Below are 26,683 nucleotides of genomic sequence, written 5' to 3'. Positions count from 1 at the left end.
TACAGACTCCTTTAGTCCTACAGTATTCCATATAAGGAATCCAGACCAAATTAAAGCTGCACAGTATACACTTAGTCTGGTAATAAATCAAATCTAGTGATACATAACTTGACATTTCTGCCATCCATTGTGACATAGTGGGAGGATAACAAACCTTCCAATTAATGGCAATGCATTTCTTAGCCTATATAAATGCTAAGTTACACAGTTGCTTCTGATAACAGTCTCCAGTAACAACATTTCCAAGCAAACAAAACAGGGAAAATCTGTAGACATGTTGAGATAAAATAACATACTCTGCCAGAATTTAGCCAGGCTTCACAATACCATAACATATGCAAATATGTCCCCTTTCGTGCTTTACACTTTCAGCAGAGGAATGACATTTCGGAGTGCATGATATTCAGTTTAACTCGCATGTAGAACGGTCTATGGATGGTCTACAACTGCAGTCATTTATATCTGAGATGATATGAACATGACTGGGCATTCTAGCATATCTGTATCTATTCATCATCATCAATAGCATTTCCCAGGTCTTCCTCACATTTCTGTTTTATTATATTATCCAAGAAGTCATAGTCTGTTCTCTCTGCTACCGTACAGCAAGTGGTACTGGAGCGCCAAATCTTGGTCCAAAAGGGTCCTTAACAGCTTCTACCCCGAAGCCATAAGACTGCTGAACAATTAATCAAATGTCCACCCGGACTATTTGCATTGACCCCCAGCGAGTATCAGCAGTTTTTACACTGCTGCTACTCGCTGTTTATTATCTATCCATAGTCACTTTACCCTTACCTACATGTACAAATAACCTGGACTAACCTGTAGACCCACACACTGCCTCGGTACCGGTACCCCCTGTACATAGTCTCGTTATTGTTATTTTGTGTTACTTTTTGTATTTCTTTTTTTAAAAAATTTAGTTTATTTAAAAAAATATTTTCTTAACTGCATTGCTGGTTAAGGGCTTGTAAGTAAGCATTTCACGGGAAAGGTATACCTACACCTGTTGTATTAGGCGCATTGGATAAATAACATTTGATTTGGAGTATAAAATTAATGGTTCAGTAATTGAAATGACCATTATTCCCAGATCCCAGACTGTATCATACCCATCAACTCAAGATGAAACTTTGTATCAGTTCACTGATTGTTATAATATACTGAAAAATTCACCTGAGTTCCTTGGCTGTCTGACCCTGTTGGGACACTTGTCACCTTCTGATCCTGCTAAGACATGATGAGCATAGGGTTGTGTACTGACTGTGCACCGTGACATTTGTATTTGTATTTATTATGGATCCCCATTAGCTGCTGCCAAGGCAGCAGCTACTCTTCCTGGGGTCCAACAAAATTAAGGCAGTTTATACAATATTAAAAACATTACAATGCATTCACAGATTTCACAACACACTGTGTGCCCTCAGGCCCCTACTCCACCATTACCACATATGTACAGTACAAAATCCATGTGTATGTGTGTGTATAGTGCGTATGTTATTGTGTGTGTATGCATGTGTCTGTGCCTGTGCCTGTGTTTGTGTTCTTCACAGTCCCCTCTGTACCATAAGGTGTATTTTTATCTGTTTTTTAAAATAGAATTTTACTGCTTGCATCAGTTACTTAATATGGAGTTCCATGTAGTCATGGCTCCATGTAGTCATGGCTCTATGTCGGCAGGGTAGCCTAGTGGTTAGAGCATTGAACTAGTAACTGCAAGGTTGTAAGATCAAATCCCCGAGCTGACAAGGTACAAAATCTGTTGTTCTACCCCTGAACAGGCAGTTAACCCACTGTTCCTAGGCTGTCACTGAAAATAATATTTTTTTCTTAACTGACTTTTTTCCTTTCCCCTAAGTGCAGAGATGGCTTATTATCTCCAAGTAATTTACTATTGTTAGTAAGCTCTGTGCTAATTATGCTCTCCAACATAGTTTTACTTTTGTGAGACACCAGAAGTGTAGAGTCATCCGCATAAAGAAAAATACGGCAAGAACAAGTATCTTTCATATCATTAATATTCAATAAAAACAGCAGAGGCCCAAGCACGCTCCCCTGCGGAACGCCACAACCCATTGGTTTTGCCTGAGACAGTGACCCATTAACATCTACTACTTGCTCCCTTCCTGATAAATAGGACTTACCCAGCCTAGAGAGATACTGCTTAACCCCAGTGCCTCCAGTTTGGAGACTGTATCAAAGACCTTCTGTAGGTCAAGCAGTACCATTCAATGGAGATTTCCCTCATCAATCTCTTTCCTGATGAAGTCAGTCAAGTAAAGTAGACATGAATCAGTGGAGTATGTTTTTCGAAAACCCGACTGTTTGTTAACATATTCATATATTTGCTCATGTACAACTCTCTCCAGGGTCTTTGATAGAGGATAGATACAGGCCTATAATTCCCAGGGTCAGACTTTATCCCCTTCTTATACAGAGGTATAACTTAGCTTGTTTCATGTCCCTGGGAAAGATGCCTTGTTTAAGAGAGAGGTTAATGATATGAGTAATACAAGGGCCAATTTGCTCAGCAGAATCTATACGAAACCTTGCAGAAATATTATCCAGGCCTGTGGCTTTGGAGCATTTAAGCTCTGCCAGCATACTGACTATTTTGGCTGTTACTACCTTCGCAAAAGAAAAAGAGTTTGGCTGAACCCCCTAACTCTACATAATACTTCTTGACTTGGTTGCTTCCATACAAACCAGAACTGGTGGGCAGCTTGCTAACCAGCTTGCTGGCAACAGAAGTAAAAACAATAGTTGAATGCATTGGCAACCTCTGATTTTTCCTATTCCATCTCACCCTTGATGGTCAGTCCAATACTGTTTAGTTTGTTTTTGGTAGTACTGCTACAGCCTAGTTCCTTAAATGATTTCCAAATCTTTTTAGGGTTATTTTTGTTCTCAATTATTTTCTCAACAAAGTAACCCCTCTTAGCTTCATCCATCCTGCTCTGTGCTTAATTTCTGTGACTTTTATATTCAGCTTCAATGCCATACAACTCTCCTTCCGTGGCCTCCAACTGCTCTTAAATGCAAGTTAAACTAAATGCATGCTCTTCAACCGATCACTGCCCGCACCTCCCCGCCCGTCCAGCATCACTACTCTTGTCGACTCTGACTTAGAATATGTGGATAACTACAAATACCTAGGTGTCTGGTAAGACTGTAAACTCTTCTTCCAGACTCAATTTAAGCATCTCCATTCCAAAATGTAATCTAGAATCGGCTTCCTATTTCGCATCCTTCACTCATGCTGCCAAACATACCCTCGTAAAACTGACCATCTTACCGATCCTAGACTTCGGCGATGTCATTTATAAAATAGCCTCCAACACTCTACACAACAAATTGGATGCAGTCTATCACAGTGCCATCCGTTTAGTCACCAAAGACCCATATACTACCCACCACTGCGACCTGTACATTCTCGTTGTCTGGCCCTCACTTCACTCTCGTCGCCAAACCCACTGGCTCCAGGTCATCTACAAGTCTCTGCTAGGTAAAGCCCCGCCTTATCTCAGCTCACGGGTCACCATAGCAGCACCCACTCGTAGCACGCGCTCCAGCAGGTATATCTTACTGGTCTCCCCCAAAGCCAACTCCTCCTTTGGCTGCCTTTTCTTCCAGTACTCTGTTGCAATGACTGGAACAAACTGCAAATATCCCTGAAGCTGGAGAGTCATATCTCCCTCACTAACTTTAAGCACCAGCTGTCAGAGCAGCTCACAGATCACTGCACCTGTACATAGCCAATCTGTAAACAGCCCATCCAACTACCTCATCCCCATACTGTATTTATTTATTTATCTTGCTCCTTTGCACCCCAGTATCTCTACTTGCACATTCCTCTTCTGCACATCTACCATTCCAGTGTTTAATTGCTATATTGTAATTACTTCGCCACCATGGCCTATGTATTTATTAACTCCCTCATCTTACCTCATTTGCACTTACTGTATATAGACTTTTTCTTTTCTTTTTTTTCTACTGTATTATAGACTGTATGTTTGTTTATTCCATGTGTAACTCTGTGTTGTTGTACAGGTATGTGTCAAACTACTATGCTTTATCTTGGCCAGGTCGCAGTTGCAAATGAGAACTTGTTCTCAACTAGCCTACCTGGTTAAATAAAGGTGAAATAAAATATAAAATAAAAATATAGGACAAAATCAGGCTTCTCTCGAGAGTTCTTACATTTTTTAAAGGCCTTATTCCTTGCTTGGATAGATTCTAGAATCTCATGATTAAACCAAGGGCTAGATCTCTGCTTTACCCTGACACGTCTAATGGGAGTATCACATTCACCACATCAAGGAATCTACATTTAAAGACTTCCCAGGCACTGTCTACCCCTACACTATCCAGCACAGGTGACCTTTCTAATGGGAGTATCACATTCACCACATCAAGGAATCTACATTTAAAGACTTCCCAGGCACTGTCTACCCCTACACTATCCAGCACAGGTGACCTTTCTAATGGGAGTATCACATTCACCACATCAAGGAATCTACATTTAAAGACTTCCCAGGCACTGTCTACCCCTACACTATCTAGCACAGGTGACCTGTCTAATGGGAGCCAGCACTGTCTACCCCTACACTATCTAGCACAGGTGACCAGTCTAATGGGAGCCATCACTGTCTACCCCTACACTATCTAACACAGGTGACCAGTCTAATGGGAGCCATCACTGTCTACCCCTACACTATCCAGCACAGGTGACCAGTCTATTTTACCCACTTCTTCCCTAAACATTTCAGCACAGCATTTTTTTGAGTCCTCTGATTCTAACTGTTTTGTGACACTTAAATATATATTTAAAAATCCTCCTTGTGCAAAATATAATAAAATGATCATTACATTACATTTACATTTAAGTCATTTAGCAGACGCTCTTATCCAGAGCGACTTACAAATTGATCACTGATTCCATATACTATTTCTCCACTCTGCGATATTTTAGATTCATAAGACACTAATATATGCCAGCCTTTCAGAAGCTTTGCCTTCACACAGCCTTCCCGCACACTCTGTGGTGTCCATGCCGTCCTAAATCCAGCCGGGTGAAACCTGAAAACTGCCTACCCAACCGATCTGAGGCGTCCACATGGTCCTAAAGCACACCGGAGCACAATGCAATTTCAGAATGGGGGGGGGTTCGTGTCCCCACCTGACCCCAGTGAAAGTTGTGCCCCTGAATATAGGGAAAAATAAGATCCTACACCTGTACACCCATCTGTAAGCAAACAGGTGTGATGTATCCTTTTGGTGCATCAATAGATGTATTCACTTTTCATAGGCCCGGCACCTCAACATACAAAGGTAGAAAACTACTCATGGGCCCAAGCCATTGTATCTTGCATTATAAATTGCCTGAGGCAGTGGGGAGAGGTTTCCTATAACTCACGTGGTATAGGGTGCTCCTGTCAACTACACCTAAAATATGGGCCTTAGTGGTCAGAGAAGGTGGAGGTCAGGGGAATGTCACACAGAGAACAGAGTAGGACAAGCTGGTCCTACTACGACAACCTCACAACACTGGCCTCATCCAAACATATTTATTGGAAGATGGAAGGGGAGATAGATTCCAAGAACCAAGATCAATGGCATGGTGAATCACAACGTTTTCTGTAAAATATTGTATAACTTGAGGTTCAATGTCATCCAGCATCAGTCATCTTATAATTGTGTAGAACAGATATGACAGTAGTTGGCCTGTGTGACACACAAAGCAACTGTGTCCCATTGGCTTAGCTCAGGTATTCCCAAACAGAGGTGCTGTCAGGGGTATGCCAAATAAAAATGTGATTCACAATTTTTTTAAATTGAAGTATTTACATTTTCAAACAGACCATTTGTATTTTCCAAAGGAGCTATACATTTGGGTGAGGTTTCTCTCTCGCCTGAGTAGACTCGTTTTACTGCCAAAAAAAACAATTAAACCATCTAGTGTTCAGCGAAATAACACAATGTCAAATGCAGGTAGCCTAGTCAAATAATTAACATCCAATCACATCAACCGTTACTCTCTCACGGAAATTCCACTAACGGTCCATATGTGTAACGGGTGTCGTCGTCGGATGAGGAGGAATCGGTCCAAAGTGCAGCAAGTGTTCAGGACTTTTATTTAACTGAACACTGAAACAAAAAGAACAAAGTGCAAAACAAAACCGAAACAGTCCTGTCATGTGCAGAAAACACTAAACAGACAACTACCCACAAAGCATAGGTGGGAAAAAGCTACCTAAGTATGGTTCCCAATCAGAGACAACGATAGTCAGCTGTCCCTGATTGAGAACCACACCCGGCCAAAACAAAGAAATACAAAACATAGAAAAATTAACATAGAATTCCCACCCAAATCACACCCTGATCAAACCAAAATAGAGACATAAAAAGCTCTTTAAGGTCAGGGCGTGACAGTATGTAGCCAAACGTAGCTGTTGCTCATGTTGGTATCTGGCACAAAAGCCATGACATGGAGACATAGTGGAGTGGTAACGCGCGTGCAAGCAGTTGCTCCCAATGCCACTTTGGGTACAGTGCAGCATCCACTGAGAGGCTTATGCTGACAAGGGAATGCCTGACAGCTTGAAAGACGTTTTGGACACTACAGTGAAAATGGTTAACTTTGTTAAAGCAAGGCCCCTGAACTCTAGTGTATTTTCTGCACTATGCAATGATATGGACAGGACCATGTAACGCTTTTACAACATATGCTGGTATGCAAAGTATGCTGGTTATCAAGGGGCAAAGTATGGACACGTTTTTTAAAATTGAAAGACGAGCTTAAAGTTTTCTTGACTGACCATAATTTTCACTTGTCTGACCGCTTGCATGATGACGAGTTTCTCACATGACTGGCCTGTCTGGGTGATGTTTTTTCTCATCAGAATGATCTGAATCTAGGATTACAGGGACTCTCCACAACTATATTCAATGTGCGGGACAAAATTGAGGCTATGATTAAGAAGTTGGAGATCTCCTCTGTCTGGACAACACACAGGTCTTTCCATCATTGTATGATTTTTTGTGTGCAAATGAACTCAAACTTACGGACAATGTCAAATGACAAATAGCGCCTGAGTGAGTTGGATGCGCAATTACGCAGGTATTTTCCAGAAACAGATGACACAAACAACTGGATTCGTTATCCCTTTCATGCCCTGCCTCCAGTCCAATTACCAATATCTGAACAAAAAAAGCCTCATCAAAATTGCAACAAGCGGTTCTGTGAAAATGGAATTTAATCAGGAGCCACAGCCAGATTTCTGGATTGGGCTGCGCTTCGCAACCACGTACCAATGTGAGAGTGGATTCTCCGCCCTCACCAGCATGAAAACTAAATATGGGCACAAACTGTGTGGAAAATGATTGAAGACACAGACTTTCTCCAATATAACCCAACATTGCAGAGTTATGTGCATCCTTTCAAGCACACCCTTCTCATTAACCTGTGGTGAGTTATTCACAATTTTCGATTAACAAAACAGGTTTTATATGTAATATTATTGATAATTATTATATTATTATTTGTGCCCTGGTCCTATAAGAGCTCTTTGACACTTCCCACGAGACGGGTTGTGACAAAAACTCACACTCGTTCTTATATTTAATAAATATATCGTATAGTGTGTGTGTGTGTGTGTGTGTGTGTGTGTGTGTGTGTGTGTGTGTGTGTGTGTGTGTGTGTGTGTGTGTGTGTGTGTGTGTGTGTGTGTGTGTGTGTGTGTGTGTGTGTGTGTGTGTGTGTGTGTGTGTGTGTGTGTGTGTGTGTGTGTGTGCCAGGCTTACAATGATGGCAGAAACAATATTTGAGAGTGCGCTGACCCTGCTGCTAGAAGGGGTATGCAGCTGGAGGTTGAATGTTAGAAGGGTTATGGGACTATAAAAAGTTTGGGAACCACTGGCTTAGCTAATATCATTAATATTACTCCCAGAGACCTGGTAGGGAGGGGTGGGGGTGGGGGGGGGAGTGTTACAAAGCATATATCATCAACGGCTGTGTACTGAGGTCTGGCCATAATGGCATACTACCCCAGTAATAACAGGGTCCTAGAAATGGCCCCAGTGTTTAGTTAGGCTAATATTAATGTATTTACAGAAGGGGAGAGATCCGGTACTGGAACCGGATGAGAAGCTACAGTATCTGTCTCTCAGCGAGAGTCTCAGTGCCAGCAGAAGACAAGTTCAGCAACGGCTTTCACCCTCTGTCCAAAGATGCACTGTATGTCCCTCCCTGGCCAAATAAAGTCTAATGTAAGGGGTAGGCAACTATACTGAAAAATACATATAAATGCAACATGTAAAGTGTTGGTCCCATGTTTCATAAGCTTATTTTTGTAAAAATGTTGTGCACAAATCAAATCGAATCAAAGTTTATTCGAATACAACAGGTGTAGACCGTACAGTGAAATGCTTACTTACAGGCTCTAACCAACAGTGCAAAAGGTAAGTAAAGAAATAAAACAACAGTAAAAAGACAGGCTATATACAGTAGTGAGGCTATATACAGTAGCGAGGCTATATACAGTAGTGAGGCTATATACAGTAGAGAGGCTATAACAGTAGCGAGGCTACATACAGACAATGGTTAGTCAGGCTGATTGAGGTAGTATGTACATGTAGATATGGTTAAAGTGACTATGCATATATGATGAACAGAGAGTAGCAGTAGCGTAAAAGAGGGGGTGGTGGATGGTGGGTGGCGGGTGGTGGGACACAATGCAGATAGCCCTTTTAGCCAATGTGCGTGCGGGGGGCACTGGTTGGTTGGGCCCATTAAGGTAGTATGTACATGAATGTATAGCTTAAGTGACGATGCATATATGATAAACAGACGTATGCACGTATGGTCACTGTGGGGACGATGTCATCGATGCACTTATTGATGAAGCCAATGACTGATGTGGTGTGCTCCTCAATGCCATTGGAGGAATCCCGGAACATATTCCAGTCTGTGATAGCAAAACAGTCCTGTAGCTCAGCATCTGCTTCCTCTGACCACTTTTTTATTGATCCAGTCACTGGTGCTTCCTGCTTTAATTTTTGCTTGTAAGCAGGAATCGGGAGGATAGAATTATGGTCAGATTTGCCAAATGGAGGGCAAGGGAGAGCTTTGTATGCGTCTCTGTGTGTGGAGTAAAGGTGGTCCAGAGTTTTTTTCCTCTGATTGCGCATTTAACATGCTGATAGGAATTTGATGAAACCGATTTAAGTTTCGTTACATTAAAGTCCCTGGCTACTAGGAGCGCTGCCTCTGGGTGAGTGTTTTCTTGTTTGCTTATGGCTGAATCCAGCTCATTCAATGCTAACTTAGTGTCAGTCTCTGACTGTGGTGATATGTAAACAGCTACGAAAAATACAGATGAAAACTCTCTCGGTAGATAGTGTGGTCTACAGCTCATCATGAGATAATCTACCTCAGGCGAGCAACAGCTCGAGACTTCCTTAGATATTGTGTACTAGCTGTTATACATAGTCCGCCACCTCTTGTCTACCAGACGCCGCTGTTTTATCCTGCCAGTGCAGCGTATAACCAGCCTGTATGTTGATGGTGTCGTCGTTCAGCCACGTCTACATGAAGCATAAGATATTACAGTTTTGAATGTCCCATTGGTAGTTTAGTCTTCCGCATAGGTCATCCATTTTATTCTCCAGAGATTGCACGTTTACTAGCAGAATGGAAGGAAGTGTTTTTTTTTATTAGATCGCCTACGAATTCTCAGAAGGCAGCCCGCCCTCCGGACCCTTTTTCTCCGCCTCCTCTTCACACAAATCACAGGGATCTGGGCCTGTTCCTGAGAAAGCAGTATATCTTTCGCGTCGGGCTCGCAGGGGGGAAAAAAAGGATTCTGCCAGTCCGTGGTGAGTAATCGCAGTCCTGATGACCAGAAGTTATTTTTGGTCATAAGAGACGGTAGCGGTAACATTATGTACTAAACAAGTAAAAATATAAGTGACAAACATTGCAAATAAACAAACAAAAAAACACAATCGGTTGGGGGCACATTAAACGTCTGTCTTCTTCTCTGGCGCCATCTTACTCTATTATTCTACAATTGAGAAAATATATATTTTTTAAAATTTAAAACTTGAATGAGTAGGTGTGTCCAAACTTTTGACTGGTACTGTAAGCTACGGGAAAAAAATACACTATTATCGATGGCAATTTGAATGCGCAGAGATACCATGACAAGATCCTGAGGCCCATTGTCGTGCCATTTATCCGCCATCACCTCATGTTTCAACATGATAATGCACGGCCCCATGTCGTAAGGATCTGTACACATTTCCTGGAAGCTGAAAATGTTCCAGTTCTTCCATGACCTGCATACTCACCAGACATGACATCCAATGAGCATGTTTGGGATGATCTGGATTGACATATACGACAGCATGTTCCAGTTCCCGCCAATATCCAGCAACTTCGCAAAGCCATTGAAGAGGAGTGGGACAACGTTCCACAATCAACAGCCTGATCAACTATATGCGAAGGAGATGTCGCGCTGCATGAGGTACATGGTGGTCACACCAGATACTGACGGGTTTTCTGATCAACGCCTCTATCTTTTTTTTAACGGTATCTGTGACCAACAGGTGCATATCTGTAATCCAGTCATGTGAAATCCATAGATTTAGGAGTTATGAATATATTTCAACTGACTGATTTCCTTATATGAACTGTAACTCAGTAAAATCTTTGAAATTGTCGGATGTTGCGTTTTTATATTTTTCTCCCGTGTAGATTCAGCCTCTTGGACGATTTTTTGTCGGGGGGGGTTGTAAGACTTTTGCAAGCTGATTACGAAACTCCAGTTGAACCCAGTTTAATTCATTCCCTCTATAGCACTGGTGCTGAATGTTTAGGCTGTTGAAGATACAGATATTTATTTTATCAACAACATCTCAAGTGTTTACACTCTAAACTGCTCTCCTTAGTGAAAGTGTTCAGTGCCCCAACGGTGCCAGGACCAGAAACGACACTGAAGAACAGTCAAATAGGGGCCTGTCTGCATATCAGGCAGGGGTGTTGGCAGTCAACAGTGAAGGTGACCACAACAAGGAAAGGCAGGGTAGCCTAGTGGTTAGCGTGTTGGACTAGTAACCGGAAGGTTGCAAATTCAAACCCCCGAGCTGACAAGGTACAAATCTGTTGTTCTTCCCCTGAACAGGCAGTTAACCCACTGTTCCTAGGCTGTCATTGAAAATAAGAATTTGTTCTTAACTGACTTGCCTAGTTAAATAAAGGAAAGAAAAATGTGGTTGGTTGTTTTGAACATTGAGACAATAGAACCCTACAATAGATGAGTTTATGCTGGAAGAACACAATGTTTTGGTTTATCAACCAGAAAAACATTTTAACTGCTAAAGCGAGGAGCCTATATTGACCATGTTGAGGATTTATTACTATCCTATAATTCTGTTTTTCCAAGATCTCTGCTTGAAATCAGGGGGATTTGTTTCCAAAATGTTGAAAGAGAGAATATCCCAAAATATCCCCCCCCACACACACACACAATAATATTTATCTTTGTGAATGAAATTTTTCCCATGCAGGTAACTGATACAGGCATACTGGGCGCCCTCTGTTGTAAACCAATACTGTTTAGCCTTCTGATCCACCGCATTCAAAGAATAAGACAACGTCTGTGGTCCTCACAACAGTCTAAACCATGCATCTCTTGTGTAATAGCAATACCACCACAAGTAAATCCCATGGAACCACTCTGGAGTCAGATCAAACAAAATTACTTCAGGAAAACAGTTGTCATCAATAAAATTGTCTTTTGGTAACTGATGCAAGGTATTGAATAGCTCGTTTTCCTATGCCTACACTCACATCTCCTCGTTAGCTGTGACAACACAATGACACAGGATGAACATTTGTGACACACATTAACTGATAGGTTGTAATTAATTTTACACCACAAATGACTATATAATCCATGAATTGGTGCCAGTTAAGTAGTTGTTGTAAAGTCTAGTGGTGACACAGGGGTTAAGGGGCAGAGTTCTCTGGGTGTTCTACTCTCAGACAGTGGGACTAATGGAGCTGGACTCTTGTCTCTGGTGGCAGCAGATGCCGACTCTGCAGAGTGAATCTTAACCATCGGAGTTAAGCGACGATAGTCTCAGCCTCCTACGTCAGGGCACATTTTAACAGGCCCCGCACCCTGCCAAGAAAAGGAGCAGGCTTCCCAGGAGGGTTGCTGCTGCTGTTAAAATAAACACACTTTAACAGGCTGAGAAAAGACAGAGCACAGGCTGCCGGCCAGGCAGGCCTTCCCTCTGTCACAGTTGCTTGTGGGATGCAGCACACCATGTCCCCGGTGCAGAGAAACAATGTTTTTAGAAAGCTAAGAGCTCTCCTTGATTTATAGTTTGTTTTCTGTATCATGACGTACCCTTCAGGACAGCTACCTGTTTCAAGGCTACGTGTGTGTGTGGGTGTGTGTGTGTTGTGTGTGTGTGTGTGTGTGTGTGTGTGTGTGTGTACACTACAGCAAGGTATTGAAGAGGGCATTCACATGCTCTGTGGGGCATAGTATTCTAGGTTACCCTGCCGAGGGGGTGAAGGTAATCCCTTTTGGCACCCTTGTAGAAAATAACATTTTCGAGCTCTGACTGTGCTTTGACCCTTACTTGGGCTTTAAATCATTACCCCTCTTCGTGTCAGACCTCCAGTCATTTGCAAGCACTCTGAAAAAAGAGGCCACTCTGCCAGACAGGGCATTTGCTGAATCTGGCCAAGTACAACACTGGCCTGACTCCAGGTTCTGCCATAGTGCTGGCACCGCAGGGCTGGAGAGGTCTTGGCCCCAAATATTCACACACATACTCCAAAAGCTACCTTCAGAACTCTCTCATTGCTACCATAGCACAGTCAATTTGCTGTGTGTTGTATTTGTCTATATGTATACAAGGAAGTGGGTTATGTTCCCTGGAAGGATATCCTATGTACTGATAGCAGCGCTCAGTGTACGTCCTTTACCCAGACAGTGTAAGAGGCAGGTGATACACCTACATATTCAAGTCACTTAAAGGCTCTCCAATATATCCCATTTCGTGTTGCTGCACAGTAGATTGAGTCTGTCCCCTCACCCTGTCCCCTATACTCGTCATCTTTCAGCCTCAACTACCAAATATAAGCTATAGAGAAACTCAATGTGATCAACTACAGACACATTGTCATGATGGGTGATGTTGGTTTAATCGTCATGAAAGTGGAGGGACATATTGTCCAATGCCAGTTGAGCTTAGTGTATAGGTGATTTGTCACTTGTGCTCCCTCTCCGGCCTCTAGGTCACCAGGCTGCTTGTTATGGCGCACATCTGTCACCATCGTTATGCACACCTGCACGTCATCAGACTTACCTGGACTTCCCGGATTACCTTCCCTATATATATATACACTGCTCAAAAAAATGAAGGGAACACTTAAACAACACAATGTAACTCCACGTCAATCACACTTCTGTGAAATCAAACTGTCCCACTTAGGAAGCAACACTGATTGACAATTAATTACACATGCTGTTGTGCAAATGGAATAGACAACAAGTGGAAATTATAGGCAATTAGCAAGACACCCCCAATAAAGGAGTGGTTCTGCAGGTGATAACCACAGACCACTTCTCAGTTCCTATGCTTCCTGGCTGATGTCACTTTTGAATGCTGGCGGTGCTTTCACTCTAGTGGTAGCATGAGACGGAGTCTACAACCCACACAAGTGGCTCAGGTATTGCAGCTCATCCAGAATGGCACATCAATGCGAGATGTGGCAAGAAGGTTTGCTGTGTCTGTCAGCGTAGTGTCCAGAGCATGGAGGCACTACCAGGAGACAGGCCAGTACATCAGGAGACGTGGAGGAGGCCGTAGGAGGACAACAACCCAGCAGCAGGACCGCTGCCTCCGCATTTGTGCAAGGACGAGCAGGAGGAGCACTGCCAGAGCCCTGCAAAATGACCTCCAGCTGGCCACAAATGTGCATGTGTCTGCTCAAACGGTCAGAAACAGACTCCATGAGGGTGGTATGAGGGCCCGACGTCCACAGGTGGGGGTTGTGCTTGGAGCCCAACACCGTGCAGGACGTTTGGCATTTGCCAGAGAACACCAAGATTGGCAAATTCGCCACTGGCGCCCTGTGCTCTTCACAGATGAAAGCAGGTTCACACTGAGCACGTGACAGAGTCTGGAGACGCAGTGGAGAACGTTCTGCTGCCTGCAACATCCTCCAGCATGACCGGTTTGGCGGTGGGTCAGTCATGGTGTGGGGTGGCATTTCTTTGGGGGAACTCCATGTGCTCGCCAGAGGTAGCCTGCATGCCATTAGGCACCGAGATGAGATCCTCAGACCCCTTGTGAGACCATATACTGGTGCGGTTGGCCCTGGGTTCCTCCTAATGCAAGACAATGCTAGACCTCATGTGGCTGGAGTGTGTCAGCAGTTCCTGCAGTTCCTGCAAGAGGAAGGCATTGATGCTATGGACTGGCCCGCCCGTTCCCCAGACCAACATCTGGAACATCATGTCTCGCTCCATCCACCAACGCCACGTTGCACCACAGACTGTCCAGGAGTTGGCGGATGCTTTAGTTCAGGTCTTGGAGGAGAATCCTAAGGAGACTATCCGCCACCTCATCAGGAGCATGCCCAGGCGTTGTAGGGAGGTCATACAGGCACGAGGAGGCCCACACACTATTGAGCCTCATTCTGACTTGTTTTAAGGACATTACATCAAAGTTGGATCAGCCTGTAGTGTGGTTTTCCACTTTAATTTTGAATGTGACTCCAAATCCAGACTTCCATGGGTTGATTTCCATTGATAATTCTTGTATGATTTTGTTGTCAGCACATTCAACTATGTAAAGTATTTAATAAGAATATTTCATTCATTCAGATCTAGGATGTGTTATTTTAGTGTTCCCTTTATTTTTTTGAGCAGTGTATATATATATATATATATATATATGACACCACCTTTGGTTTCTTCCCCAGGCATCATTGTTTCTTTTTCATGTCTGTGCTTTGTTCGTGTTTCTTCATTTGTATTATGTTGTGTTTATTTATTTAAACACTCAGTCCCTGAACTTGCTTCCCGAAACTCAGCGCACATCGTTACAGGATCTCAAGTGTAAAAAAAATGTCCACCCTTTTTCTCCCCAATTTTGTCATATCCAATTGGTAGTTACAGTCTTGTCCCTTCGCTGCAACTTCCGTACGGACTCGGGAGAGGTGAACGTCAAGAGCCATGCGTCCTCCGAAACGCAACCCAGCCAAGCCGCACTGCTTCTTGACACAATGCACGCATAACCCGGAAGTCATGTGTTGGAGGAAACACTGTACACCTGGCGACCGTGTCAGCATGCATGTGCCCGGCCTGCCAAAGGAGTCGCTAGAGCGCAAACGGGCAAGGACATCCCGACACAGCCCGGTATGCAACACAGCCCGGTATCGAACCAGGATCTGTAGTAACACAGCAAGCACTGCGATGCAGTGCCTTAGAGCGCTGCACCACTCGGGGGGCCCCGAAATAGTAGGTTTAAACATAGTGACTGGCACTGACTGTTGAGGTGGCTATTTCCAAACAGACTGCACATGTGAGTTATCCCTATGTTCATAGCACTGTTGAATGAGCGTGTCCATAAATCACTGGAGGGGCTTAATTCTGACCCGGATCCCCGTGTAGAAAATGTCATCTCGTGGGCCTGGCGTGTCAAACATGAGAGGCATCCAACTCAAGCGTATGTGCATGAGCCCTTTCCAGTGACATTGTCGTTATAAGGGGCTGACCCCCTACACCCTGACAGTCACAAGGTGTCCTACCTGTTTTTGTGAATGATTCTCCTGGACCTTATGACAGCACAGTAAGCCCAAGGGCAGCAGGACCATGATGACATCACAGAGCCCCAGTGAAACAGCGCCACACAGACATGGCAATCCCTAGTCTCCTCCCCCTGACCCTGGATGATTGGAGGTAGGAGGGGGGGGGTGAAGAGGTCTTGTGTGTGGGTGAGTTTACACATAGTGCGCCCCATATTTGGACTGGTGACTGTCCCGCTCTCTTTTATCCTCGCAGAGAGCTTTAAAAACAACCTAACAGAACAGTGTTGATCTCCCACTGAATGACCCCTGACCTGCAAACATAAGCATACACATTGTCTCAAACAAACAATGTTGAAGTGCATTCTTGTACCACCTGTCCCTCACATGACCATGTTATGAAAAATGAAAAATGTAAACACGGTTGTTGTCTTGCCTAACTGTCAGAGTTGTAGAATGCAGCATTGTGTGTGTGTACACGCTGTATAAACATAACTCGAGTAGCTTGTTAATGTAGACTAAAGAGAAGAGAAAGGGTAATGCAGGTATAGTACACACATCCCAGAGGCTGCATTTTGATATGGCGCAACTGAGTTGAGGCAGGGACAGTTGCTCTGTATAGCACACCTATACCAGCTATAGTACCAACAATCAATAGATAGTTGGGAGACGGACGTAGTTCATTGAAATACTACATCAAATCAAATCAAATGTATTTATATAGCCCTTCGTACATCAGCTGATATCTCAAAGTGCTGTACAGAAACCCAGCCTAAAACCCCAAACAGCAAACAATGCAGGTGTAAAAACACGGTGGCTAGGAAAAACTCCCTAGAAAGGCCAAAACCTAGGAAGAAACCTAGAGAGGAACCGGGCTATGTGGGGTGGCCAGTCCTCTTCTGGCTGTGCCGGGTAGAGATTATAACAGAACATGACCAAGATGTTCAAATGTTCATAAATGACCAGCATGTTTTAATGGAAATCATTTGAAACATAACTCTCCGGAAACCTACAGTGGCTTGTGAAAGTATTCACCCCCCTTGGAATTTTTCCTATTTTGTTGCCCTACAACCTGGAATTAAAATGGATTTTTGGGGTGTTTGTATGATTGGATTTACACAACATGCCTACCACTTTGAAGATGGAATTGTTTTTCTTCTTGTGAAACAAACAAGAAATAAGACAAAAAATAGAAGCCTTTTTGTGCATAACTATTCACCCTCCCTTCAATTCTGACCAGTTTCCCAGTTCCTGCCGATGAAAAACATCCCCACAGCATGGGGATGGTATTCTTAGGGTGATGATGTGTTGGGTTTGCGCCAGACATAGCGTTTTCCTTGATGGCCAAAAAGCTCAATTTTAGTCTCAATATGATCAGAGTACCTTCTTCCATATGTTTGGGGAGTCTCCCACATGCCTTTTGGCAAACACCAATCTTGTTTGCTTATTTTGTTCTTTAAGCAATGTCTTTTTTCTGGCCACTCTTCCATAAAGCCCAGCTCTGTGGAGTGTACAGCTTAAAGTGGTACTATGGAAAGATACTCCAATCTTTGTTGTGGAGCTTTGCAGCTCCTTCGGGGTTATCGTTGGTCTCTTTGTTTCCTGTCAGATTAATGCCGTCCTTGCCCTCCTTGCCTTGTGGGAGACCTTCTCTTGGCAGGTTTGTTGTGGTGCCATATTCTTCCCTTTTTTCATGGATTTAATGGTCCTCCGTGGGATGTTCAAAGTTTCAGATCTTTTTTTATAACCAAACCGTGATCCGTACTTCTCCACAAGTTTGTCCCTGATCTGTTTGGAGAGCTCCTTGGTCTTCATGGTGTCGCTTGCTTAGTGATGTTGTAGACTCTGGGGCCTTTCAGAACAGGTGTATATGTACTGAGATTATGTGACAGATCATGTGACACTTAGATTGTACACAGGTGAACTTTATTTAACTAATTCTGTGACTCCTGAAGGTAATTGGTTGCACCAGATCTTATTTAGGGGCTTCATAGCAAAGGGGTGAATACATATACACACCACTTTTCCCTTTTATTTCATTTTTTAAATTTTTTGAAACAAGTAATTTTTTTTCATTTCACTTCACCAATTTGGACTATTTTGTGTTTGTCCATTACATTAAATCCAAATAAAAATCTATTTAAATTACAGGTTGTAATGCAACAAAATAGGAAAAACGCCAAGGGGGTGAATACTTTTGCAAGGCACTGTAAGTCATGGGACTGTACTGTAGATACCCTGCAGCATCAACAACAACTCATTGGAATGAGGACTAAAGGTTGTATAATACCACCTGTTCTATTGCTTCAAATTGGGAGTAAAGAGAAGGAGGACGTGGGTTGAGAATGGACTCTGTGATACTTCTATAAAACCTCCTGTTATTGTTGGAGGCACCTGGTTTGTGTTCTGCTGTAATAGGTCAGGAAGGCTCAGACAATGCATGCAGAGAGAGAGTAGAGAAAGGGCTTGTTGTGTCCCCTACTAGAGGACCCTGACCACGTGGGAAAACACCACGGGCCTCACTCTCCACACAACGTCTCCCCCAATCTGCACATTGCCTGACATTGAACGTGTGTTTCAGACTCAAGCCAAAAACAAGTGGATAAATCAATGAAATTACACAAGAGCTGACATCTGCAGAGGAATAGCCAAGCTGTGCTGATGTTGCTAGCTTGCTTTCTTCCCTCTCACTATGAATAAGCGGGCCGAATGTACCTGTAATGGCAAAACTCACAATATTTGTAAAGACAATGTACAATAAATACAATTGTCCAATAAGTACATATGCCTGCTTATAATTCTCACTATGTAATAATGGATGGATGCTAGATGTATTTTGATAGATATATTATAGCCAGTCACTATCCTCTTAGTCCTTATGGAGTGCTTATTTCACAACTAATTACTTCCAAGATATAATTAAAAAATATATGTTCCAAAACAAAAATTCACAAATAACATTTGCAAACACATTTCATCATACATACAGTATGTCCTCCATTAAAGTTTTAAAGGGGGATTGCTTCCATAGGCAGCCAAGATCACCAAGCCACAGCGTTTAATACTCATTACGTCTGTATAGTCCCTGGCTGAAGAAGAGTGGAGACTGAGGAGCTTGTGTCTAGTGGTGAAAATGACCTTGCCTAATGCACATCTGGGCAGAGAGGTCCTGGATCGGGCAACCTCAGTGTACCACTATATGTAATGAATCCCCCCACTAACGTGTGAGAAATATGAGGGGTAATTAAATGAACAGATGCACCAAGGCTTTGCAGAGGAATGGGGATTTAATTGTTGTGGCTTGGGCCTCTAAGGGACAACTCTGGGTCCAACGTGCAGCTGTGCTCTAATGGGGTTAAGGGGAGGGGGTGAATTTACCCCTACTCTGTCCCATTTCAATAATTACTCTGGTTCAGAAAACCAATGCAATGACAGCTGAGACTTTTGCCCCCAAGATGTGCAGTGAACACAACACACAATTTCACACTATATTACCAGTACCCTCCAAGGACCCTGAACTTAATTGCTGCATATCTGAGGCCAAAAGTGCTGTGTCACTTGGTTTCTTACACAATGCATAGTTCAACCCTGTGTCCTCTCTCATCCGTGAGCGATTTAGTACTGGGCAGAGTTTGGGTTTTAAGTTTCTTTTGATTGTTTACACTTGACAATGATGATAAATGATTGGCTTGCTATGTCCTACAAATATTTGTTTTTCTAAATAATTGGAATGATTGCTATGATTGTGCAATATTCCAAAATTCTAATTAGGGAGTCATAATTACATCATGATGTGTTGCTCACATACTGACACAAGATAGTGACCAGGAAGAGAGCAGCAGCACAACAATGGTCCTCTATGAAAATGTGAACATCTTGGCACTGTTTTAATCTTCACTCGGCACCCCTTAGAGCCTGGTTCCTCTCTACGTTTCTTCCTAGGTTCCTGCCTTTCAATGGGAGTTTTTTCTAGACACTGTACTTCGACATCTGCATTGCTTGCTCTTTGGGAATTTAGGCTGGGATTTTGTATAGCACTTTGTGACATTGGCTGATGTAAAAAGGGGACTTATAAATTTGATTGCTTGAAACCCCACAGCTGACCAGCTATATTAAAATAAAAACATCTCTGCCTGTTGTATTGGTTGCATACTTCGTTATTCTACAGAAACTATACATGATACTTTGTCAGTTTAGCCGGGTCAAGTCAGACTCAAGACCAACAGCTAGAGGAGGATGTTCCTGAGCTTGTTAGAATCACTTTGCCCTCTAGTGGGTTTGTCTTACATTTCAGATACTGCCAAAGCATCTGCTACAGTACAGCCCTGTACACTCTGCTCCTCCATTGAGTGGAAGGAAGACGTTGCTATGCTGCTGTGAGAGTTCTGGACTGGAACACAACTTGACCTTTACTATTCAGAATAATGTGATTGTGTTGAGGCCATCTGGTCATAAATTGGCATTGCTTTTAATTGTATAATGCATGTGTAATAAGTGACCATAATTCAATAAGGGTTCATGGGTAATCCCAACCACATACTGTGACCTGTAGAAAAGGTAGTGGAGAGTGGTGTAAATTAAGCCATTTTGTTTTACATTCAGCTTTACTCTGTCAAGATAAATATAGACTGAACAAAAAATAAACATATTATGCAACAATTTCATGCCTAGTCAATCAGAATGAGTTTTTCTCCACAAAAGGGCTTTATTACAGACAGAAATACTCCTCCGTTTCATCAACTGTTCAGCTGGGTGGTCTCGGACGATCCTGTAGGTGAAAAGCTGGATGTGGAGGTCCTTGGCAGGTGTGGTTGCACCTGGTTTGCGGTTGTGAAGTCAGTTGGACATACTGCCAAATTCTCTAAAACGACGTTGGGAGGTCGGCTTATGCTAGCAAAATTAACATTCAATCATCTGGCAACAGCTCTGGTAGACGTATAGTCAGCATACCAATTGCACGCTCCCTCAAAACATGAGCCATCTGTGGCATTATGTGGTGTGACAAAACTGCACATTTTAGAGTGACCTTTTATTGTCACCAGCACAAGGTGCACCTGTGTAATGATCATGCTGTTTAATCAGCTTCTTGATATAGCTCACTTGTTCAGTAAAGTATTCTTTCTAACAAAGATACCTACATATATTTCAGGATGTTGTGTATCCCTGGAAATATTCAGAATTCATGTAAACATACAGTTTAGAACATTTGGGGTAACTTGGCACTTACTCCAGGTATGGGGTAAGTTGAGCCACGGGACAGGGTAAGTTAAGCCACCTACAAATGTATGTACTGAATTAAATTGTACCACTAACTTTTTGAAACCATGTCTAACTTTATTTCCCAAACACTATTCAACACAATCACTTTTTCCACAGATTTTTGTACATTTTAAGCATATTTTAACAAACACTTTTTTAAAAGCACTTATCATTGGCCAGGCCCTGTTGATAATGCCAAGCACTACACCTGGTAAGAAAACACTTCAATTTGCTCAAACATTGGCTCAACTAATCCCAAGGCAAACATTTGGTCTAAATTAGCCCACACAGCTACAAGGATGCACTTTTATGCAGGTTTAGGACATCATACTGAAACTTAGAGACCCCAACTGATGTAGAAAATGATTTACTTTGGTTTAGATAGAAGCATCATGAAACCTCTAGTATATATTAATTTGACTTTTTTCATGTGGTTTCTTCCTTTAGACTCTTGAAATGATTAACTTTTCCTAAATATTTAGTAAAAGTATTACTTTTGTGTATGGTTTCCTAGAAACAAGGGTGGCTCAACCCCCCTTTCCCCTCCTGACAAGATGAAGTGAAGACCAGAGACTTCCAGCTCGAGTGCAGTGGAGCCAGGGCATTAAATTCCTCACCCTGGATTCTGATTACTCACACCAGACAGCTGACAACTGTAGCGTTAAAATCAGGACAGGATTGAGTTTCCCCAGATGGAGGAACTGTGGCAAAGCATCTTAATTAGCGTGAGCAGCAGACACTGATGTCAGGGTGGGGGCTGGAGTCACGTAGCCATGCTGCTGGTCTCTGAAAACCTGACACACCACCAGGACCTTTATTCAATTTGTGTAAGTGTGTGTTGGGAGGGGGGGGTGGCAACAAATTAGCTATGCTCAAAGTCCAATGTCTCACTAGTATCCACTTGCCCTAAATGCTTATCGGTCTACTACACACTATTTCCTTACGGAATTCTTTAGACCACTCCTAAAAGCCATTCAGTAGTGTCAGTGTGTGGAGGTCTCTGATTTAAAAAAAGAGAACAAAGGCCTGCTTGCCAGTTCTCAGTGGTGCAGCACAGCGGGCCTGCTAGTATGCACGTCCTCAGAGGCGAGGTGGTGAATGACAGAAGCAGCTCCATCCAGGCAGCTCTGACAATTCAACCTTTGTCCCAGCCAGGCGGGAACACTCTGCACAGCTCATCCAGAGCCCCTCATCCCCCTCCTTTTACTGGGGGCCTTGGAGCTGCATCTTAGGGCCATGGAGCTAAGCCTCACTCCTACACGGCTGAGGGCAGCGAGAGAAATATAGCATGGATGTGTTGAGACAGCAACCATGCCGTGCTCCCAGGCACTGCCAATCAACTTGCACCCTGCCTGCCCAGAGGAATGCCAACAAGCCTCAGTCAGGGGCAGGCTGTTCTACTCCCTCGCCCTGGCATCTAGTTTCATAACCTGGGTTGTACTCCAGATGTTAAGTCTTGAACTGGCAAAGACTGCAGCGCTCCCTTTTATGGACTGTCTCCTCTATGTAACGCAGTACACCTTCCATCCCGTAAGAGATCTCACTGGCTGTGCTCTGGATGGATCCAAATGTGATAATGCTGTGATCATTCTAATCTAATAAAAATCTAGGAAATCAGCTGTGTAGTGCGAGGGCAAAAACTTGCACCCCTTGGGGTCCTGAGGACAAAGTGTGGGAAACGCTGCTCCAGGCTAACTGAGCAATGTAGTCTTACCGCAGCCCGTACAGCACGGTATTGACACAGTTTAACAAATGACAGAGCAGTGTGCACATTTCAACCAAATCATTCATTTATTGGTGAATGACATTTACAATATTCGCCAATAAGTGTCAAACTGAGGAACAAAATCTGTAAGCCAACATTACTTACAATGGCTACTTCCTGCCCTTAAAAATAAAGTTACCAGTCTCTTTAATTCAATAACCACAAACAAAATGCCATGTGCTATACCTGGGGTACTCAACTCTTAGCCTACGAGGTCCATTGCCTGCAGGTTTTCTTCTACCTGATAATGAATTGCACACAACCTGGTGTCTCAGGTCAAAATCAGTCCCTGAGAGGGGAACAATGAAAAAATGCAGTGGAACTGGCTTCGAGGTCCAGAGTTGAGTTTGAGGGTGCTATACCAGTGTCATTTGCACAATTCCCCTTTGACTTGTTATGGGCATTATTTGGTAGCTGTTAGCAATGACAGCTAACATCCACGGCTTGGTTTCTCCACATGAAGAAAGACTAAGAGTTGTGCAAACCTCTTGCTCCATGATTACTAGACAGTAGGTCCTTGTCCATCCAGCCTGATGGAGCGCTAAAAAATATCTACCTTCAGCAGAAAACGTTTCTCTGTACCTGAAGTAAAAGGAGAGAAGACAAACTGTGAAACTTTGAGATTATACAGTTCAATGCCTATAGATGTGCCCATGATGTTTATGTTAACACACTGACCTCATGGCGTTTTGGGTCCAGTGTGGCTTGGAGCCTCTTGTTGCTCAGTCTCTGATTGAGTGTTGGATGGACCCTCCTCCTTCTCAGCAGACAGGAAGTCATGAATGGCATCCTCAATGTGGGGCCTGAAAGTGTGGTTCAATTTGGGATCCACCACCTGGGTGATGATTCTGTCCACGCCAGACTCCAGCATGCCTGACCTGACACACAGCAGAGACACTACAGATGACTAATGACTGTGGCATAAGTAGCAACAACTGATAACACCTACCTCAGTCCAGACTGGGGACATGAGCTTAGCCATCCAATGTGCCGATTTCACTATCCTCTGTAATATGCACTGTCAGCAACGCATTTGACACTTACAGGCAGAATTATGAGTATATGAAGTATTGTAGCTACTTACTGCACGACGCTTTGTCTTAGCCCATTTCGCACTTGATTTTTGTTGATTGATGGGTTCCATTCTTGAGTGCTCAAATGAGTGGATACAAAGTTGTCAACTTTTTGTCGCAGATTCTGGTAGGCAGGCTGACGGCAATGACAGAAGTACACCGGCATTGATCAATAGCTGAGGACATTTTCCAGCACAACTGGCTAGCTAACGTTAGCTAGCTATGCTAAAAACAACATGGTTGGACACAAAGCGTAAACGTGATCTAACTGAGTAAAATAAATGTTGACAGCCAGTTAGTCAGGAAAAAAGTTGAAAGCTATATATAGTACCTTTGTATCCACATCTGCCAGGCAATCTCTGCGGAACTCGTCGAACAAGCCTCGGTTCTTGAGATGTTCCACGATGAGACCGATTAGCTGAGGATCTCCGGGAGGAAGATTCACCGCGTTACCGCTGGCACCCTCCGCCATACCGATGTTTGTTTAATTTCAGCCTTGTTCATAAACCGGTGGAACACTATCGATATAATTTGAGGAAACGACACAAAATAACTGCTCGTGGGTCTAAAACTACAAACTAGCTAGTTATGTGGAAGAATGATTTGGAAGTGTACACGAGTACCAAAATGCTTTGCAATACGGAAGTTGCTTCTTGGGAAGTTACTACTACGCGAGGTCTTGCGTGGTCATTCCGAATTCTGCATTGGCCGTGCAGCATTTACGGTGATATGGACTCTGCAGAAGTCAGGTCATTCATATTTATTTAGTTTCGCCGAGCAGCGCTGTTGTGAAGGAAGTTGTCAATGAAGTGAGTTTGTGTTATACATGACCTCCCGCCCTCACCGAACGTCAAACAATCGTGTCAATGCGGATCTATACGGAGCACTCCGCATTGTTAAAACATTTGAGAGGCGCACTGTGATGCGGTACAGAGTTCAATTTGGCCTCTGCGTGCCTCTGGAGGCTCCTCTATTGCGCCACACCGCGCATCAGACCACATTTTCAGATCAACAATAAAATGGCTCTTAGCTTTTGTTTACAGAGAGGGAACTCTTTGCTTAGACACAGTTCAACCTTAAAAATACCAAATGTACTGATGACAGGGAGTAATGAGCAGATCATATTCATTGTCTTGTTTGATTTAAAAAAATGAATGTCTCTAATATTGTCAGCAATACTCACATTGTATGTATATCTTTCCTGTAAATTGCATAGGCCTACTGGTAAATGTAGACCACCTCATAACAACTTAGATATAGGCCTATGGATTACAGGACTTGGTTTTGCATAATGATGAAATCAGTTTGTGCCTAATGAATTCATACATTTCCTGTGTGACAGATCAAATAGACAGTGCCCATCTAAGATGGGATGGTGATTATAGGTCTGGTGTGGGTGAGACTGGGAAAAAAGACATCTGCATTTGTGATGTTATTATTATTATTTTTGTTTTAAATGGCCATGTGAGTGTTACATAACAACTTCAATTACTGCAATTTGCAGTTAAACTCAATTATGTTTATCTGACTTACATTGTCAGACAGCATCTTCTGTTGATTTGAATATTAATACCACATGGCTCTTAAAACAAACTTGAGGTAAATTCAAGTGTTAGACTATTGGCCATGTGGCTGATTTATAAATATCCTAAATGTGAATTGTTTTGTAATTTAGGCCTATATTACAAAAATCAACTACAGAGATATGATTTTGTCTTGCAATTATTTTCTTTAATAAATGTAGTTATTGTAAATGGTGGGGGTGGTCTTTAATTATAATGTCAACTATAGTCTCCTCAATTTCCAGGAGTAGGTGGTTGCCAGGCAACTAGGGAGAGGAACCATGGTGATACTGAGGGAAGAGGAGGGAGAAACAAGGGGGGTCTGATGAGGAGGACAGTGTCTTTATGTATTGTAACATTGTTTCCATGTAAGTACACCATGGTCTTGTAGGCTAACCCTTTGTACTGGGAGTATACCCTGTATATAGCCTCCTCTCGTATTTCTTATTTTGTGTGTTTTTTAAATTTTCACATTTTTAATCAGTTAAACTTTTTGGATATTGAGTACTGCACTGTTGGGTAGGGTTTGCATGTTAATGATCTCAAACCTATTTGGTCATACACATTGTTTGTGTATAACATATGCATATGTAACAGTGTAACGTTAGTTCATCTCCTCGCCGGGCTCAAACCAGGTACCCTCTGCACGCATAGACAACTGACACCCACGAAGCATAGTTACCCATCGCACCAGAAAACCCGCAGCCTTTGCAGAGCAAAGGGAACCACTACTTCAAGGTCTCAGAGCGAGTGACATCACCGATTGAAACGCTATTAGCGCGCACCACCGCTAACTCGCTAGCCATTTTACATCGGTTACACAAATACCAACATGGAGAGTTGAGGTACACCCTCTGTACGGCAATGTATTTTTCACAATGCAGTTATGCTTATTAATGGATTGTATTCATTTCATGTTGCCTCAGAGATGGTTTGAGCACAGTAATGAAAAATCTTCCAGATTTCCACCACCAATGGGCCACAAGATGGTGACATAACATCAGTATGTGTCAGAGTTAAAGCAGCTAGAACAGAGGTTTAATTATGCAATGCTGTAGTCTCCAGCTGTAGTTGAGTTTTTCGACATGTGCTGTGGCATATGTATCTTTGATCTGTACAATAAGATATTCTGTAACTGCCACCAAACAACAAAAACAAAGCACCCTGGCATGAAAACACACAAATACTT

The 26,683-nt window shown here is 42.9% G+C and overlaps 1 protein-coding gene across 1 annotated transcript in view; it reads right to left on the bottom strand.

The window, feature by feature from the left end:
• Positions 1-24,800, bottom strand: part of LOC123990860 (stanniocalcin-2-like) — a 47,557-nt gene extending 22,757 nt beyond the window's left edge. The window contains exons 1-3 of the mRNA XM_046291798.1: positions 24,264-24,800; positions 23,944-24,068; positions 23,541-23,737 (exon numbers count right to left, since the gene is read on the bottom strand). Coding sequence (XP_046147754.1) covers positions 23,541-23,737; positions 23,944-24,068; positions 24,264-24,404 — 463 coding nt within the window. The 5' untranslated portion in view covers positions 24,405-24,800. The remainder of the gene's footprint in view (positions 1-23,540; positions 23,738-23,943; positions 24,069-24,263) is intronic.
• Positions 24,801-26,683: the final 1,883 nt, after the last annotated feature.

This window comes from Oncorhynchus gorbuscha, linkage group LG02 (genome assembly GCF_021184085.1).
Source record: "Oncorhynchus gorbuscha isolate QuinsamMale2020 ecotype Even-year linkage group LG02, OgorEven_v1.0, whole genome shotgun sequence".
Classification (NCBI taxonomy): Eukaryota; Metazoa; Chordata; class Actinopteri; order Salmoniformes; family Salmonidae; genus Oncorhynchus; species Oncorhynchus gorbuscha.
This window is presented reverse-complemented; position numbering and strand designations above follow the sequence as displayed.